This window comes from Barbatula barbatula (assembly GCF_947034865.1).
Source record: "Barbatula barbatula genome assembly, chromosome: 16".
Lineage (NCBI taxonomy): Eukaryota > Metazoa > Chordata > Actinopteri > Cypriniformes > Nemacheilidae > Barbatula > Barbatula barbatula.
Genome location: NC_136779.1, coordinates 22425885 through 22443421, shown reverse-complemented (window position 1 = coordinate 22443421; position 17537 = coordinate 22425885). Strand labels below are relative to the sequence as shown.

Below are 17537 nucleotides of genomic sequence, written 5' to 3'. Positions count from 1 at the left end.
GTATTAATTAGTTAGTCAACAGACAATAACGCAAATGTTAAACAAGATACATCTGTGTATCTTGTGCATTATTATATCACATACCGTTTGGTTAATGTAATAAATCAATCATCTCTTACTGAGTCACACAAATACGGCAGACCTGTGTTTTCTCTTCGCTTGGTTGATCTAAATATGATTCACATTTTTAAAACTACTCAATGAGCCCCTGACATAAAAACGACACAGGCCTATACAACTCATTTGAGTGGAACCATCTAATGCTAAACTTAACATTTAAAACATGAAAAAAACCCTTTCAATATAAAGTCTTTAAGATTTACTTACCAGAAGTTTCAAAGATATTAAACAAAACGCAAAATGCATCAAGGGTTTGAACACAGTTTATTATAAGCTTAAATAATTATTTTGATCATCCAGTGTATGTTTATTTCCATACATATGTTTGTTACCAGATCTGTCATTCATGAATGCTCGAGGGTGATTCGCAGTCAATGTTGCACAAACCTAAAATAAAGTTTACCCAAACCACAGCAGCCTTGAAAAGTAATAATACACTGCTGAAATGATTACAAATGATAGAAGGACCTTACAGCCGAAACCCATGATCACTGGTGAATCTGTAAGTAAAGAGACCAACCGGTAGTGAAGCCGAACCATGAAGTGATCTTGTCATCTTACAAAAAAAAACTATAGTGAGCAAGGCTGTGAGGGGACACATCCAGAACATTCTCTCCTTTTCTCTTGTGTGGTATGCAAAAATAATCAATCATAATAAAGTGAATCACATGCACGAAAATATTAGTACTCTGAAGAAATCTTTGAAAAGATCCACAGGCCCTCCAGGTTCTGTACCAGGTTTAAAAGAAAGTCTGTTGTTAAAATCAAGCTGGCTTTTTTCATTTACAAACATTTGTCCTGCTAATAATCATACAAGTGTGTTACACTCAAGCGTTCCCTTAAAACTGGAATCAGAATCGGTAGAATCACATTCGCACACACTTGCCAGTGCATTGACAATATTGTGAGCCAAATTAGAATTTATACAGTGTAATTTATGTACATCGCAACCTTTACCAAACAGCATCATACACCCCGACAATGTGGGGCCAAAACAAACAAAAGAAAATTAAGGCGAGTGTAGAAGTGATTGGAACGTGCCCCTCCGTTTCTGTCAATCATCCATGGGGATTTGTGGCTGTGGTCTTCGGTCACAGAGGTGTTTTATTCCTGACACTTCCGATCGATGGAAATGTTGCACCATCAATGTCCTCTCGACACTCGGTGACCGTCAGCCGCCCCGCGTTACTGACAGAAACAAGTTAATCATGCTCATGCGAAATCAAAAGTCCTCTGGCTGAAATCCCTTTATTTTTGTGAAGCTGTAGACACACCATCTTCCTCCTCCGACCTCCTGCGAGTTTCCAGTGATCTTCCACCCAGGAAAATGATTTTGAAACAATTTCACATCTGAAACAGAGCAAAACACATCATGTAATGCTCTAGAATGTTTGTGGCGAATAATTTAAACAATAAAAAGTTGAATCGTTTAAATGATAAACAATATTTCAATAATACTTAATTACTTCGGCTATTGCTATGATTATTATGTTTTATTGGTTATCATCTCTGAAAGTGATCTCATCAACATCGATCCTCTGTATCTTTACAGTTTTTATAGTTGAATTACATTTTTATTTATCCTTATTGTTCTTGGTTTGAATGAACCTTTACACAGTCTCATTCCATGGTTTACCACTAGGGGTGCACCGATACCACTTTATAAAGACCGAGTACGAGTACCGATATATTTTTCCTGGTACTCACCGATACCGATGTCTGTACCTCTTCACAACACGATGAAACTAATAGAAATGGAATAGCTTCGTAATTACAAACATCTCCAACGTAAACACATTTTGAAAAAAAATTATTTGCTTTTTACAAACTTTCAATGCAAATTTCACTACAAATCTTAGTTACGTCACATGAGGTATCGGTCTTTGGTATCGCTGCATTTTTATGAGTACGAGTACATGAGCTTAGTGTCGGGCCAGATACCACTACATGTGTTGGTATCAGTATATAGCTTCCACTTTGAGCAGTTTTGTTTTAGGTGCTTACCAGAAAGCTGTTACGATTGACTCTTTTTCTCTTTTTGTCTTCCGTCCTTCTTTTTGCCATTCCCCCCTTCACCGGCCTGTAATGAAAAAGAGAATTAGAATCAAAGCAGAAATGACTTTAACAGAGTCGCCATGAAACACGTCAGGTGTCCATGTGATTATTAATATCACTCCCGTTCCATCACGCAAGACAGATGCTGAAACAAAACTCCACGTTCGTGTGTCACGAGAGGTCTTTGGGGCTACACAAGTAATCAACAAATAAATGTCATTCTGACTTTGGTGATGTGTCAGCTCTAACATTACAGGATTACATCTGCGTTTATTGTCACAACTTCTTACTTAATAATTGTGATTCCAGTTTATTTAAGTTTCCGTCATAACCGTGCAGTCCTATTAGAAACGTTTTCCATTAATGACGTCACTTCAAACCCACAGCAAGAGATTCCAGTTAGATGTGTTATACTGAAAACTTCAGAACATGGAGGTTCACACTAACACGAGCATCATCACAGCACACGAGGCCAACCTCAGTGGGCTCTCTGCAGGGCCCGGGGCCCCCCTCTTCCTCCCCCTGCCCGGCCCTACTGGCCTGCCGCGAGCGTTTCCCACGCTTTCTCCTTCCCTTCTCCTCCACAGCAGCTGTGCGACGCACAACCTTGCGGATGACCTAAGAGAAGGGGGGTTAAGTGTCGTGGAACTGCTTCATATCCGTGTACAGGTGATATAGTGGAGGGAACGGTCACTCTGGTTACTTTTCTGGTGACTATGTTTCCATCGTCATCCGTGTACTTCTCCTCTGTCACTGTCTCACCTGGAACGTTTTTGGCCTGATCACCCTACAGATGCAGGATGAGACGTTGCTTAATTCTGATCGTTGACACACACAATTTAATCTAAACACAAAATCATTCTTTAAAACTTCACTATAGACCACTTCGGAAAACTTGTTCAACGCTGGTCCAGAAGAACTTCCCGTTTAAATTTTTAAACAACGGTTAAACAAAAGACAACTAACAGAACAAGTTTTAATTATATGTGTGAGATTTAAAAACTAAACTAAAGACTTCTAGCCCAGAGTTTAGATCTTGCGAAGTGGTCTATAAAGGAACCTGTCAATCAAACACAGCAGGTGAAAACAGAGGCGTAAGCCAGCAAGTTGTCGCGGAGACCTCAAATACTGTATATATATATGTACACAGATCACCTCGGGTAATGCATAACTCGAAATACATTTCTGTATTTTAATGGATATTAAATGAAGGACAAGATCTGCCTTATATGCTGCAGTACTATGTAGTAAAACTGGTTGCTGGACACATACCGTCCCCCAACGTTTGTGCACCAACGTCATTATTTAGTAAATAAAAGATGTCAAAACAAATAAAAATGCACAGCAGTATAAGGAAACGATTCATACAGTTGACTTGTAAGATGAAAGTGTCACTTCATGTCCTCTAAGCACACAGACTCTGCTAAAGCACACAGCACACGGATGAACGCAAACCATCTGCACCAGCACCACTCTCGGTACCTTCAGAATCACTCTCCGTCGATACACTCTGGTGGTGACGGTCTCCTCCTCCTCTGAACTGGATTCTTTCTCTCTACAAGCTCCCTGCTAAAGTCACATCAGCACATGAGCCGTCATGCTTCACCTTTAACTCAAGTTATAATTCTCCCCAGAATTCATGCCGACCCTGCAGCCTGAGATATGTCTTTGTTTTGTATTGCAAAAGAAATTGCTTTTGGAAAACCTTGAGTGTAAATCTACTCGCTGGTTCCCAGTGGTGTGATTCAGCACATGAAGCTGAATTTGGACACCGGATAACTTACAATAGTTCGATTACAAGAACGTGTATATGGTAAACAGCCTGATTCAAAAGGTGTTTGAGGAAGCAAACAAACATTTGCACTCGAGCAGTTATGACAAGAGGACGAGCTTAAAAATGACTGATATCATTGAATGCGTATTAAACTAGGTAGTGCTTTGTGACACTGAGCCTTATTTGTACACTGTACAGTATGTGATAAATGGGTTTTGGTTTCAGCTTTTCAATTATTTTTTACAAAAGCACTCTACCTGAGCTTCCGAAACAGTAACGCCCTCCTTTCTGTTGTTTGATTCCGGTCCTCTATCCTCTAGCATCTTGTTGCTCACCTCCTCCCGTACAGAGTCTTTCCTCACTTTGGCCTTTGTTTTGCCGGAAAACTCGCTGGCGTCTGGCGCTTGGTGCTCCGGATGTTCTCCATTTTGCTTCTCACCTTGCACTCCATTAGTTGAGGACAAGGGCTCGTGGCTGTGTGGTATCAAAGTTTAAAGAACATTACTTGATACCTGACATGCTACAGTTGGATATCGGTGTTCACGGAGGCCACGGTTCTTACCTTTGCAATTGTGTATCAGTTCCCAGGCCTTGTCCTGAAGCTGTCACCGTCAACTTTGCACCAGACGTCTCACCCTGCAAACCTGAAATTGAAGACATATGTATTTCTGCCTGCTGCACCTGTGAGAGGATCTCCTGCAGCCTCTCATCAGTCATCTCCACATCCTCTAAGCCTTCCTCCAACGTAATGTTCTCCAAGAGAAACTTGATCTTCTCTTGGGTCAATTCTTCATCTTCCTCGTCAAATCCAGACTTGCTGCTCTCTCCTGGAGCTCCGCTGGTTGAAGAGCAAACGGTGGGCACGGGTTGGGTTTGCTCTGTCACCGGGCTGCTTAGAAAGACGTCTGGTTCTTTTGACGTTACATCACTGTCGCGTTGTTTCGAGATGGCTGCAGATTCGTGAAGGTCGTCTTCAGTAGACCCATCCTCTTGGCAGAAAGAGCCTCGACCTCCTATCGATGTGTCCTCTTCCATTACAGTAGGAGGCTTGGCGTCTGCAGATGCTGGGCTGCTAGTGGATGGCAGGGAAAGTTCACTGGGCCTAACAGGGGCACTAGCGGGGAAGTTTGGCCTACCGTCCTCGCTAAAGAAATCATCCTGCCGCAGGGGGGTCGGGGGCTCATAGGACAGCTCTGAGGGACTTTTAAGCTCCAGCTCAATGCTGTGGTAACCTGAGTGATACAACACAGGGAGATGGAGGCGAACACCACTTGTGCGCAATGCCACAGAAACAGACACAACGTGAGAGGCCTTTGAAAATGTCATGGAGGAGATGTCACTGTTAAGGTGGAATTCAGAATATAACTTGCCTAATCTTTTATCCATCAAGGAATAGTCTGGGTTAATTGTGTTCAACACATTTTTACTGAATACAAAAATTAGATTGTTTCAACCTATGGTACAATATGGACATACCCAGCCGCTGTGTTTAAATACAGAAGGTAACAGAGTGTGTTGTTTCAAGCCAGGCTTGGGTTGAACATGGGTCGTCTAGGTAAATTTAAAGCAGCAGTTGGGTTTCTCCATATTTTATCCAACCATAGGTTGAAACGACCCAATATCTTTATTATCCTCTGGGGCAAAAGAATGCCATAAATGGCCAATAGTAACCCAGAATATTCCATTACATACGTATATCATTAATGTGAGCAACATATAGTATCATTAGTACGGTTATAGTAGTTTAACTTATTAAAAACTGTAGTTTGCCATGTGATTTTCAAAGGCCAACAATAACAACACTAAATGTAAAGTTCAGGTACAGAGGGGTCCTGGCGTAAATGGAGGAAGATGAAAGACGATGGGGATGAGACAGAAACAGACTGAGATTGTGGTTCTCTGCTCAATAGTTCAGACACAGGAGGTACAGTAGATGAAAAGGGGGCAGTGGGAACTATCATGGCCACCACTGTGAAGAGATATGGAGCAGGGTTTATAGAAAAATGAGAGTGTTAGAAAATCAGATCTACTAGGATGATTATCCATCTTAAGTTATTTTGGCTAAATAAAGATGAGAATGCAGTGTTAACCATAGATATGTATTAGTGGATGCCACACATCTGTAATGTTAACACCAGTTTGATTTATGATGGCATGAGTATAGAGCTGTAGCAAGAGCTAGCACTAGAGAGAAGAGAGCGACGGCGCTGGCCCGATGACTGACAGTGGAGGAGCAGTGGGTCTGGATTGACAGCAGAAGCGCTTTAACAGGAAGGTTCAGAGGATTCTGGGATACTAGAGAATCAGGCAGCTAGATAGCAAGCAGACATTCCAGAGTAGCCGGAGCCATGCTATTAAAACAGCTTCCATTTAACACTACTGTATTACTGTAAACACTACACCGAGAGAAAGAGTCATGCTCAGGTTAGATCTCCATGTATGTGTAATATTTCAGGAAAAGGGTGAGAGAGAGAGAGAGAGAGAGAGAGAGAGAGAGAGAGAGAAAGTGACAGAAGACTATTGCAAATAGTAATATTGCTTATTGATTCCAGAGAGTATTCTGTAATTTGTATAGACGCATCCATTTTAATCACATAAACAACCGTTACTTCGCATGTGCACTTTTGTGAGCCCCACTGAACTTCCGGTACACAACAAACAATCGAGCGCCTGTAGAGTCTTTCTGATAACAATCAAAAGAAACCCAGAAGAAGAGTTACTTATACTTCTAAACTTGTCTCTCCAATATTTAGAACTTAGACTGTGGTACCAAGCTCAACCACTAGATGTCAATGTACCATACGCTTTCTTTAAATGCGACCAAACTACAGGACTCATTCAACAAATTGTTTATTTATTAAAATAAACATAGAACAAAATTCAACAAATCGTTTATTTTAAACAATTATTATTATACAAATTAGTATTAACATAAATTAAATCAAATATAATTAGTTATATTATTAGACACTAAAACAGACCGGAAGTTAACTGGGGATCAGGCGCAGGCGCATCCGATGAAACGGTCTATACACATAATAAACGTATTATTATTATTAAAAGCATGAACCTGTTCTTAAACCCATCACAGCAGATGCAAATTATAGACTTTTTTAAGTTTGGAGGTAGACCAATTTAAATATTGAAATATGAGTTTAACTACGCTCTTATTGCGTAAATGAAAGCATCGTAACATTAACCAAAACATTTAACAAACAATCACACAGTGCACTGGATATCTGCAGATTCTGGTTATGAGGCCTTAACAAATGTTCTAAAATAAATGTCTTGTAGTTTCCGCTCTTTATTATTTAGATGGGATTAAGATTGGATTCTGCATTGGTTTATGGCATGTACAGCTGCATGCTTTAAGCTTTCATACAAACATTCAATCAAAAACAATTCAGTAAATACCATCACACCGATCCCTGACTGGTCCAATACCAGCCTGGGAAACAGTGTTGATAACTGGGGAATCTAACAGATTAGAAAAGAAGATTGAGACTGAAACTTAAACTTGAGTTTAAGTTTCTGCTGGATTTGAATTAAGAGCAATAAATGTTTTGCCATGATGGTTCTATGAATCTACAGATTTGTGAGAGAAATAGAGAAACAGAGTTCAGGTAGATGGGGCTAAACTTTACCATCAGCCTGCTCCTGGGAAACTGCGCTATCATCTGCAAAACATCTCGTGCCTGATATGTTACCATAGTCAAATATCGGCCCTTCCAGCAATGTCACAATATCCAACCGGTTGATCTTAGTCAGGACTGCAGATAAGGCATCCGCTGTACGGGCAAAAGAAAACAACAACTCGTTTATGGTTGCTCACACATGCTGAATACACATTTTACATTGTACACTGCTCCTGTACCCAACCTGGACTCTCCATACGATTAAAGGAATAGCTCACCCAAATATGACAATTCTCTCACGTTTTTAATATAAAAGGATTATTAATGACATTTAAAAGAAAGTCCTATATCTGAGATGGAATTAAAATGATTTTTTTTATTTGGGTGAACTACTCCTTTAACCCTTATTTACAAAAAACAATACCGACTCAATGACCACACTTACTTGTAGCGTTTTTGCCATCTCGGCTAACCCATTTTTTTAATAGCATGAAACTCTGAGCTGTCAATGAATTGGGGTTTTCCACACGGATGTGATTTATCTCATCAACTGGAAATTCCATTTCTCTGGCCAGTTCTGCAACACATTAAAAATAGATTTAGAGTCTGCTCGGTCTCTGCCGCCCTCCCGTACACATGAACAGAGTGCTGCAGTGACTGCAGATGACACACCCTACTGATCACAGTCACGCTACCACAAATCAACAACAGAGCAAAACCACATGATACTAACACACTAATATACTCTCAAAACAAAAAAAGAATGCATACACATTATTACAACAACATATTTTTTCAAAGATAAATAAATGTATTGTATATGTGTGCTAAGAGCTTTGTCCTCTGGGTGGCTTCATTCTCCAGTTTTTTGCAAGCTCTTACCGGTCCAGCTCAGGCCAAGATGATCTGCCACAATAGCCATACGCAGATCTGTCCTTTCACATGGACTCTGAGGGCCTTAAAAGAGAGCAGAAGACGGAGAAACATGATCACCTCTACAAATCGACCTTAAAGAATAAGTTCATCCCAAAATCTAATTTGTGTGATTTTTTTACTCACCCACATAACGTTCAACATGTTTTGAGACCTTCTGGCATCTTCGGAGCACAAATAAAGATATTTAGGTGACATCTGAGAGATTACCAGGCCTCCTCATAGACAGGGTTTCACTCATAGACATTGATCCACTATGAACGGATGGACTAATTTAACAATGTCTTTTAACGATGGCTGTATAAATAAAGTTGACTTGACTTTTAAGTAGGTTATAGACTCTTAACTATAACCATGATTTCTATGAGGAGGCCTGGTAATCTCTCAGATGTCACCTAAATATCTTTATCTGTGCTCCGAAGACGCCAGGAGGTCTCCAAACATGTTTAACGTCATGTGGATGAATAAATTGATTTTGGGATGAACTTGCCCTTTAAGAGAAGATTTAAAAAAGTAATGAAGTAAACTACCCTTTTCTGATCAAGCAAAGACAATCAAAGGCTTTGCAGAGATTTTGGCTACAACAAATTGCGCTTCATATCTATATATCGCTCTTGAGCATACTGATCAGAAAAGAGTTTCCAAAACATTTTGATATTGTCTGGTTAGCTTGTCAGTGGTTTTAAAGGATTGTTTAAGAAAGTAGTCTACCAGGATCTAACAGGATACGTATAACCCATCTAATAGTAAAATCTTTCAACAGACATCACAAATTAAAAAAACACAATTCAAATGTCTCTACTGCAGGTTGTGGGTCAATTCACATTATCAAATGAATCTAAACATGCGGTCGGCTTCAGTACTGTGTGCTAGGACTGTGTGTCTGCGTGGCCTCGGGACATCTGCAGATCTCCTTAACACCTAACAAGGACTCTACTAAGAACGGCCGGGGACCTACTTACACTGGCATGCTACATTAACCTGGCTAATCCATACAAAGATCAATACACAAGAGAGAGAAAGATGACAACATGACAGAGATGACATCTACGATCAGGTCACACCACAGGCAATCACAACAGCTCATGCAACTAAGATCATACAAGTGGAAAGTTTTACAAACTAGGCTCGATCTCCACGCCGGGGGCCACTTGGGGCCGAGAACCCTGACTGCCTTCACCTCCATCAGTCCTCTTACTCCTCCTCCTGTCTCTGCCGGACTGCTCAACCTGTGACCTCACGTCTCTAGCAGACCTGGATGTACCGGAAGGCTGTGACGGCTCTGATAAAGATGTGCTTCTTGATGTGCTGCTTTCTCCGTCCTTATCATGTGCCTGCATCTTTTTCTCCTGGCAGTCTGGATGCTTCACTGCACCACTATGTTTGGCGCCAATGCTAGAGCTTTTGGCCACCTCGCATAAAGGCTTCTGTCCACATGTACTGCCTAATATACTAACCGGGCTTGGTTTTCTCATTTTCTTGGTAGTTGTTACTTTGTTTGTCTGCGCTTTATCTCTCTGGTTGCTCCTACATTTCCCTACTGGTAAGGAGCTAACATTTTTTACCTTCATCACTGGGATTCTAGATTTAGGCTTCACACCTGGGAATGGATCTAATCGATTCCTTGCAACTGGTTTGAGCTTTCTTGAACATGTAACTGTATTGTTTTTTGAATGCAATGATGAATGAGGTGCTCTCACTGGCAACCTGGACTTTGGCGCCTTTCTTTTCATGTCACTGCACATTTGTTGGATACTATTACACAGGTTAACGTTTTGACTTGTGCCAGGATGAGAAATTGACAACTGATTGCTTTTTACACTGCTGTGTGGCAAGCAATGAGTTGGCGTATTTAAGGCCTCAACAGTACTGTGATCGTTATTGAAATGATCACTGTTTTTCTGGAGATATGTTTGCGATTCGGCCCCCAAAGAGTCTGTTTTTTTATCGTACTGGCTTTCTCTACATGTTTCTGGTCCTTTTTGATGAGTCCCTACTGTTTGACCTTTACAAGTATCCCAATCTACACAAACAAGATCCTTCCTCTCGACACTGGCAGATTTGAGTCCTACTCTAAACGAGGAACATAAATTTGAACCAACTTCTGAATATGGGGGAGGCTCCATGTCGTGAGATGTGCCCGAGTGGTCAGTGCATATCTGAATGATATTGTATGATATGGCTGTGTTGTCCTCCAGCTTAACTTGTGCTCTTTCTACTATCTGCGGATTGGAGGTAACCAAACTTGGTTTTCTCACCCCATCCCCTATCCTCCCTCCCAATGTATGCTCACCAATCTGAAAAAACTGGAGCCTCTCTTCAAAACAATCCCTCTTGCTCATGTCAATCGCACCGCTGCGGGTCATCTCAAACATCTTTCCTTCGTGAAAGGGGAAAGGGTTAGGCTCGCTAGTTGGTGTGCTTTCATCTGTCGGGGTTCTTGCAGGAGTTGTGTCAGGGGTTGTGGCTGTAGACTTGTCGTCTGCTGCTAACCCAAAAGGCTTCGGCTCGTCGTCTTTAATTCTAGCATCCACAACTTCATCTTCTCCACCTTTGCTTGACCAAGGATCGAATCCTTTTGTTGCAACAGTTTTGAAAGGAGTATTAAACTCCTCATCGAGCTTGTAGCTAAAGTACGTATCCGACCAACCGTGATCGGAATGCTTCCCATTTCTTTCATTGTCTTTATCATTTCTTTTGTTTGAGGGATCAGTGTTGGCTGTGGTCTTTTTGCTCTCCTCAAATGGTGATTCTTCTTCAATAACTTCAAGTCTACTTTGGCAACGATCGCTTGGCCTTGTCAAATTATCTGATGACCAAACATCTTTTCTATTCTCATTGGGGAAGCCAATCGATTTGGTAACGTGTTCACTTAGACCGTCATCCTCATCCTGAAGTTCGTAGCCATCCAAAGAGTCGATCTCTGTAGCATCTGTGTCGTGTGAGAACTCTGCAGTTGTTGCTATTGAGCAATCTGTGATAGACTGATCATTGCCATTTTGTTCATAATCATCATCATCATCTTTTGTGTTAGCATTTGCCCCCAGTTCTTTACGATTCCCATTATTGTCATGCTCTATGGATTGGCTTTCTTTCTCAATTTTGTCCTTATCCATCTTAAAGGTATATTTCTTTGTTGGTATGGGTTTAAAGACTGATTCCTCCTCACTTGAATCGCTGTCATTAGCTCCTAGGAGCACAGGAGATGGTGGCTGGATTCTAATTATAGGTTCGGTGAGGAGACGTTTATCACGCGCCTCTTGGAGATTCACTTCAATCATCTCAGTCTCAGAAGACGGAGGCGACCCCCTTTTCTCAGGCTGTGATGAATCGGAGTCTAATGGCGGTGGAGGAGGAAACTCAATATATGCAACTCGTTTGTCTTTTGACTCAGTGCCAGTTTCTTGTTTGCCACTGGTTGTTTTCCCTGCTTTGAATTCTTTCAAAGAAAATTGTTTGCCCTGCTCGCTACCTTCCGACTCCTCTGAAACCTCTGCTATAGGGCTAGAAATACCTGGCATAAATGCAATGAAAGAGTCAGGGGTTCTTGAAGTGAGATCATAGCTGACCTCTTCTGAGCTTGGGGTATCTGGAGTCATTGGACTTTTGCCAGAGCTATCAATAAAAGAGAACTGTTCTAAAGTGTCGTCATCAGGGCTGCCTTGAGGAGATGGCGGCTGTTTTTGTTTAACCGTGAAAATGGGTCTATTTTCTGAGCTGACCATCTTTTTGAATGTGCCATTTGCGGCTCCTGATGTATCTTTCTCAGACTGTTTTGCCACTTGAACACTTACGTAGACTGGTAACGTTTTTAACCCTTTAAACCTCTCTCTTGTTGTAACTGTTGATATTTTTTCCACTGAGCTCATGTCATTTCTACCTTCTGCAGAAACCTCTTGAGACTTCTTTGTTGCAGATTCCTCTCTCTGCAACTCTACACGGCCCTGAATCCTTGCTTTGGTCAAAGTAGGTATGTGTGATTGACTCTTTTCAGTTTGTTTACCTAACATATCTTGATTCACTTTACTTGTTTGATTAGTTTCAGAGGAACCAGATACTGTTCTAACAGGAATATGAGATTCTGTCTTTTTCTTAAGGTTCTTGATTTGGGAGTCATTCATATTGAGATAATCATTCGGTAATAAAACACCTGTCTCAGTTTTAGTGTCACTTTTTAAACACTGTTGCTCTTTTACATGATCAGTACTTGTAATATGTAGGCCAGGAGAATTAACTTTAGTAGGGCTCTTTGAAGTCTCTTCCTTGCTCTTACGCTCCTTTTTCTCAAAAAGTGATGATCTGGATGCAATGGTTTCTGATTTGGGAGAGATTCCAGGCAACGATTTTTCACCTGCCTGCTTTGAGACAACCGCCCTTCCTTGAAAACCTTGAGCTTTGCTACTGTCAGTGGCTACTTTACTTGTATCGGTTTCCTTTGGTTTTCTAGAGGGAGTCTGTTCTTCATCTACCCTTTTTGAACCAGCTAAAGACTGAAATATGGGCAATTTACTTTCTGGTGATTTTTTGACCAGTTGTTTTGATTGTGCTGTATCCTGTTTCTGTGATTCGGTTTCAAACTTTTGTCGAAAAGAGCTCACTTTGGAGGTCTTAACTGGGACTGGGGGGCCTGCATTACCTGTCTTTGGTTGTTGAGGAGCATTGTCCTGTTTTGATTTATCCTCACTGAAGCGCGACAGCACATGCTTCTCTGGACTGTTTGGCAGACTTGCACTTTTAATTTCGTTTGTACTGCCAAACAGCTTGTGTCTGCCTTTATCCCATTCGTCAGCTATACCCTTTTGTTTTTTCTCAGGAGTGTTGCACATGGAACTAGGCCCTGAGCGTGTCTCCTTAGAAAGTCTGGCTGGTTTCTTTTTCTCTGGCGACTGAAGCTCATCGTTTAATTTTTCTGTCTTGTCTCTGAAAAACTGTGAAACCTCACTCAGTTTTTCCTCAGCCTCTTTAATAGTTTGATCTACTCTGTCTTCGTAAATTAGTTTCTCTCTATTCCTGTCCTGTCTATCCTGGGTGAAACGCATCCATACCGCATGTTTGGGGCTACCAGGATCAGTAGTGTAATGTAATACTGTTACTTTGTCATACTGCTCATCTTGTTGAGAAAATTTACCTGCTTTGTCTGATGCATCCCTTGCTGACCTGAACTTGGACTCCTTCCTGGGGCCAGCTACATTTTCTTCATAAAAACCTTCTGCCCCTTGCACATCAGCTCTTATGCTATGTGCCTGGTCTGCATCTGAGTCCTCTGTGTCAGAATGTGATATGTCTAGTTTTTCAGACAGCAACATTTTCTCAGCAAACCTGTATGATTCCCCTCTTAGCTCAGACAGCTCATCGTCATGATACTCAATAGAATGCTGGCTTAGGAGCTTTAAAGTTTTGTACGATTCATCTGCAATCAGCTGAGCTGAACAGGGGCGACTCTCTTCCTCTTGTGAGATAGGGGTATTTACTCGGGATGTGTCTAAGAAGAAAGGCAGTGACTCTTCAGCAATAAGGTCATCCTCATCTTGAAGGGCCTCATAATTACCCTGAACCTTATCAACAAGCTCCTTAAGACCTCGCTCACCCTTAAATATAAACTCTGGATGCTTTTTAGTCTCCCTGATTATGACTTCAGTTGGGTCACATGTGTTGCCCTTTTCTATGTGTACCTCAATAATTCTCTCAACTTTGGGCTTTTTGTCCTTTTCAAGGAAACGTGTGGACAACTCATCTCCTTTAATGGAGTCTTGGCTAGCTTTATGCTCAAATAAGCCAGCCAGTTCTTTGGAAGGGTCTCTTCCGGACTGAAAAGCTTTCATTATGTCTTGTACTGACATCTTTGGTTCTTCATTTCTCTCAGAGCCGACGTCTTTTAACTGAGGTTTGTGGTAAACCATTCGAGTTGTAGTGGTAATATGGGTCTCTTCTTTGACGCATGCCAGCTCCTCTGAGTTGACTTTCATCTGCAGCGCCTTTACCTTGTCTTTGTTGGAGCAAACTGCCACCTCGGGCTCAGTGCATGTTGGATGGTTCAAAGCGGCAGCCTCGTCCTTTAGAGGTTCACATGCCTCCTCGGGATGCTCGTAGCTCCTGATGACGTGAACAACTTCGGTTCTAGTTTCTGTTATGACAGGGGGAATAGGCATATCTGTGAAGGGGGGTTTGGGCTCTGTGCTCTCTGCGCTTTGAGGGGCCGACGGGGTCTTTTCGCTTCTAGTTTCAAAACCACTATCTGAGAGTGGACTCTTGTCTTGTTCATGGGAAAAGTCATCAGGGGATTCCAAGATTGCATCTGTGCCACTATAGGAGTCGGCTAATTTACACAAATCTTTCTCTGAGGGAGAGATTCGCATACCTGTGGGAGGCATTTTCAGCTTGTGCTCAGGTTTTATGGTGCGTTTCTGTTTTTCCTCTCCTTCCTTTTTAATTTCATCATATCTGCTCTTAACATTAGCTATTTTGGAGATGGAACTAGCACCTATATCATTCACTAAATAATCAACCATTTTAGCTAAATCAAGATCATTGTCTGTCACTGAATGCGGTCCGACAGGTAGGGCCGGTTCGAATGTTGGGAGGGATTGCAGGGCATTCTGCCGTGCCTCCTCAATTTCATCTTTGGAGAACTCTTCCCACTCATCCTCCGAGGCTCTGTCTTTACTTGAGCTGTTGGCCTCCCTCAGGACATCCTTTGTGAGAATTTCACTAACTTTGACAAGATCTTCTTTAACTTTCTCAACCAATCTGAAAGGTTCCTCATCTTCAACCTTTGACTCTTTAGAAACATGCGACTGGAAGCTTTTGGCTGCACTAGTGGGGTCGGTTTGTAAGATTGCAGTCATTCTCATCAAATCTTCCTTCATATCTGCCACGTCCCTAAGAATCTCTTGACTGGATGCCAGCGTGGGTGTGGCAGCTGTTTTGAGGGCTGCAGGGGAAATAAACAGTGAGGGCTTTGGGGGTTTCTGTCTAGATGTAGAGGACTGTGCTTGAGTGTGTGTTGGTTGTGAGATTGTTATTGTGTCTGGTACTTTCTTCCCCTGGGGTTCAGGGATCACATTGACCACAGAAAATACTGGCACAGTCATGGAACTGGATGATATCAAAGTGGTGGGTGTGGCTGGTGACCTAAGGGAATCGTAAACAGAACTTGACAAATTGGCTCTAAAAGGGGAATGCCGAGATTTCAGTGTGCTATAGTTTGAACCAGCGAGTGTTTTCTCCGCCTCACTAAACGCCGCACCAACACTTGCTGTTGCTGCTTGGGTTGTGGCTTGTATCCGCTCCTGCAAGCTGTACGTCCCTCCTGAAAACAGACGGGAAGATGCAGAGGAGGACGAGGGATATTTTAGGGGTGAAATGGATCCATTTAACAGGACTGTTTCTGTACTGGGTATTGTAGGTTTTGTTGATAGTATTGTTCCCCTGGGCACATCTGTGGTGGTTAAATTGGAAGACAAGCTTAACATACTTCGAACAGTAGAGGACGCTGCTGTACTTGTGGGGGCCAGGGCTGACTTGAATGATAAGGCAGTGTATGTATTTGTGGTGGACTTTACAGACTCTGACTGGGTTACTGTGCTGAATGTTTTCTCTAGCAATGATCCAGGAGATGAATTTAAGTTAGCTCTCGAGGAAAATGACGCAGCAAGCCCCTTAATGGACACGGGATCGGTTTTAGCCGTAGACGCCAGGAGACCGGATGTAACTGGAACTTGGTTTTGGAATTGCTGAAGCACAGTCTTTATGGGAGATGACATAGACCTGTATGTTCTAATGGGTGATGCAATATCGCTAACTGACATTGAAGGAGAAACATTTGAAGCTCCGAGGGTGGACCGGATTGGAGAAGGGGAGGAAATGGACCAAGCAGATTTTAATGGCGAAGCAGATGGCGTGTTGGAAGGTGAACTGGAGAGGGAACCCAGTCCACATTTTGTTTGCCCAGGGATGGTAATAGGAGCAGCCGACCATGCCTGGTAAGATCTTGTTGAAAAGACAGGTTTGTGAGCGTAACCAGCAGGCAGTGTTCTTGTTGTACTTCGTTCAACAGTTTCTTTAAACAGACAAATGAAATCCAACAGAAAGTCAACAAAAATGGTGAAAAAAACAGAGAGACCAGAAGGAAAAAATTGGTCAGTGGCGATTATCTTATATAAAGAGGTACAACAGCAGTTTGTGACATGAAATGGAACTGAAGATGGGGATGTTGCCAAACTAAAGATGATCCAATAAAATCCATGGTCAACAAAAACAAAACTAAAAGGTAAACAAAGCACACGCAAAACGATGACAAAAACAATATACCACAGAATGTAAAACGGCAAGACAAATGCACTGGACCACAGCAAAATAATTTCACTTTTGACTTTCGATGTGCTATATTTTCCTGTGACTGACTAACCTCAGTTACTAGAGTGCCTTTTATCTGTTTGGTCCAAAACAGGTCTATTCCCAATTTGGGTCTTTCGACAAAAACAGAAGATTCCAAAAAAGAAAAACATCTTTGTTCCTGTGCTACAGCAAAACATATTATGGCAAACGCAGGCTAAAGGCTTCATAATATCTATGCGTGTCATGCAGGTCTGAGTAACCTCAGTGACAGGCAATTCAGTGCAAACCGTGACAGCCCCAGAGAGAATCTACCTGTGGCTCTCCATGCATTTCCGTCCAAAAATTCTGCACAATCACAAAGCCAAAAGGAGCAAGACTGGTTGTAAACAGATATATCAAAAGAAATTAATCATCAGTCAGTCAAAGTAAAATGTTATGAGGGTTGCAATTCATTATTCTTGCCAGTGGGGAGAAATGGAACAGACCAATGAAATAATATCACAAGCACAAGGCAAGGCACGGCACACCAACTGAAATACCAACATTTGACATGCAAACTTAAAAAGAAGATAAACAGGCATGTGGACTGTGGTTTATGTATGGCAGGAATGTGCAGATAACACAATGTGTATGTGATATATATCATATTTAATGCTTCCAATGCTTTGGTTTCTCAAACATTA

The 17537-nt window shown here is 41.7% G+C and overlaps 2 protein-coding genes across 22 annotated transcripts in view; both read right to left on the bottom strand.

Annotated features, from left to right (window-relative positions):
- Nucleotides 1-367: 367 nt before the first annotated feature.
- ank3b (ankyrin 3b) overlaps nucleotides 368-17537 on the bottom strand; it is a 30649-nt gene continuing 13479 nt past the window's right edge. For 2 of the 21 annotated variants that reach the window (XM_079476317.1, XM_079476334.1), the window contains 11 exons: nucleotides 8467-8541; nucleotides 8030-8161; nucleotides 7594-7737; nucleotides 4512-5181; nucleotides 4207-4423; nucleotides 3658-3744; nucleotides 2879-2962; nucleotides 2653-2793; nucleotides 2125-2200; nucleotides 1828-1865; nucleotides 368-1470 (listed from right to left, as the gene is read on the bottom strand). In XM_079476317.1, the coding sequence (XP_079332443.1) occupies nucleotides 2135-2200; nucleotides 2653-2793; nucleotides 2879-2962; nucleotides 3658-3744; nucleotides 4207-4423; nucleotides 4512-5181; nucleotides 7594-7737; nucleotides 8030-8161; nucleotides 8467-8541 (1616 nt within the window). In that variant the 3' untranslated portion in view covers nucleotides 368-1470; nucleotides 1828-1865; nucleotides 2125-2134. The remainder of the gene's footprint in view (nucleotides 1471-1827; nucleotides 1866-2124; nucleotides 2201-2652; nucleotides 2794-2878; nucleotides 2963-3657; nucleotides 3745-4206; nucleotides 4424-4511; nucleotides 5182-7593; nucleotides 7738-8029; nucleotides 8162-8466; nucleotides 8542-17537) is intronic. The other 19 variants (XM_079476325.1, XM_079476329.1, XM_079476328.1 and 16 more) reach the window with 14 other exon arrangements.
- LOC306905601 (ankyrin-3-like) lies at nucleotides 9500-17463 on the bottom strand. The gene has a single exon (XM_079476314.1). It carries the CDS (start codon nucleotides 16323-16325, stop codon nucleotides 9633-9635), a length of 6693 nt encoding a protein of 2230 aa, XP_079332440.1. The 5' UTR covers nucleotides 16326-17463; the 3' UTR covers nucleotides 9500-9632.

Bases quoted from the DNA above. Each gene is read 5' to 3' on its own strand.
- LOC306905601 (XM_079476314.1), bottom strand. From the start codon at position 16,325: ATGTCAGTTAGCGATATTGCATCACCCATTAGAACATACAGGTCTATG.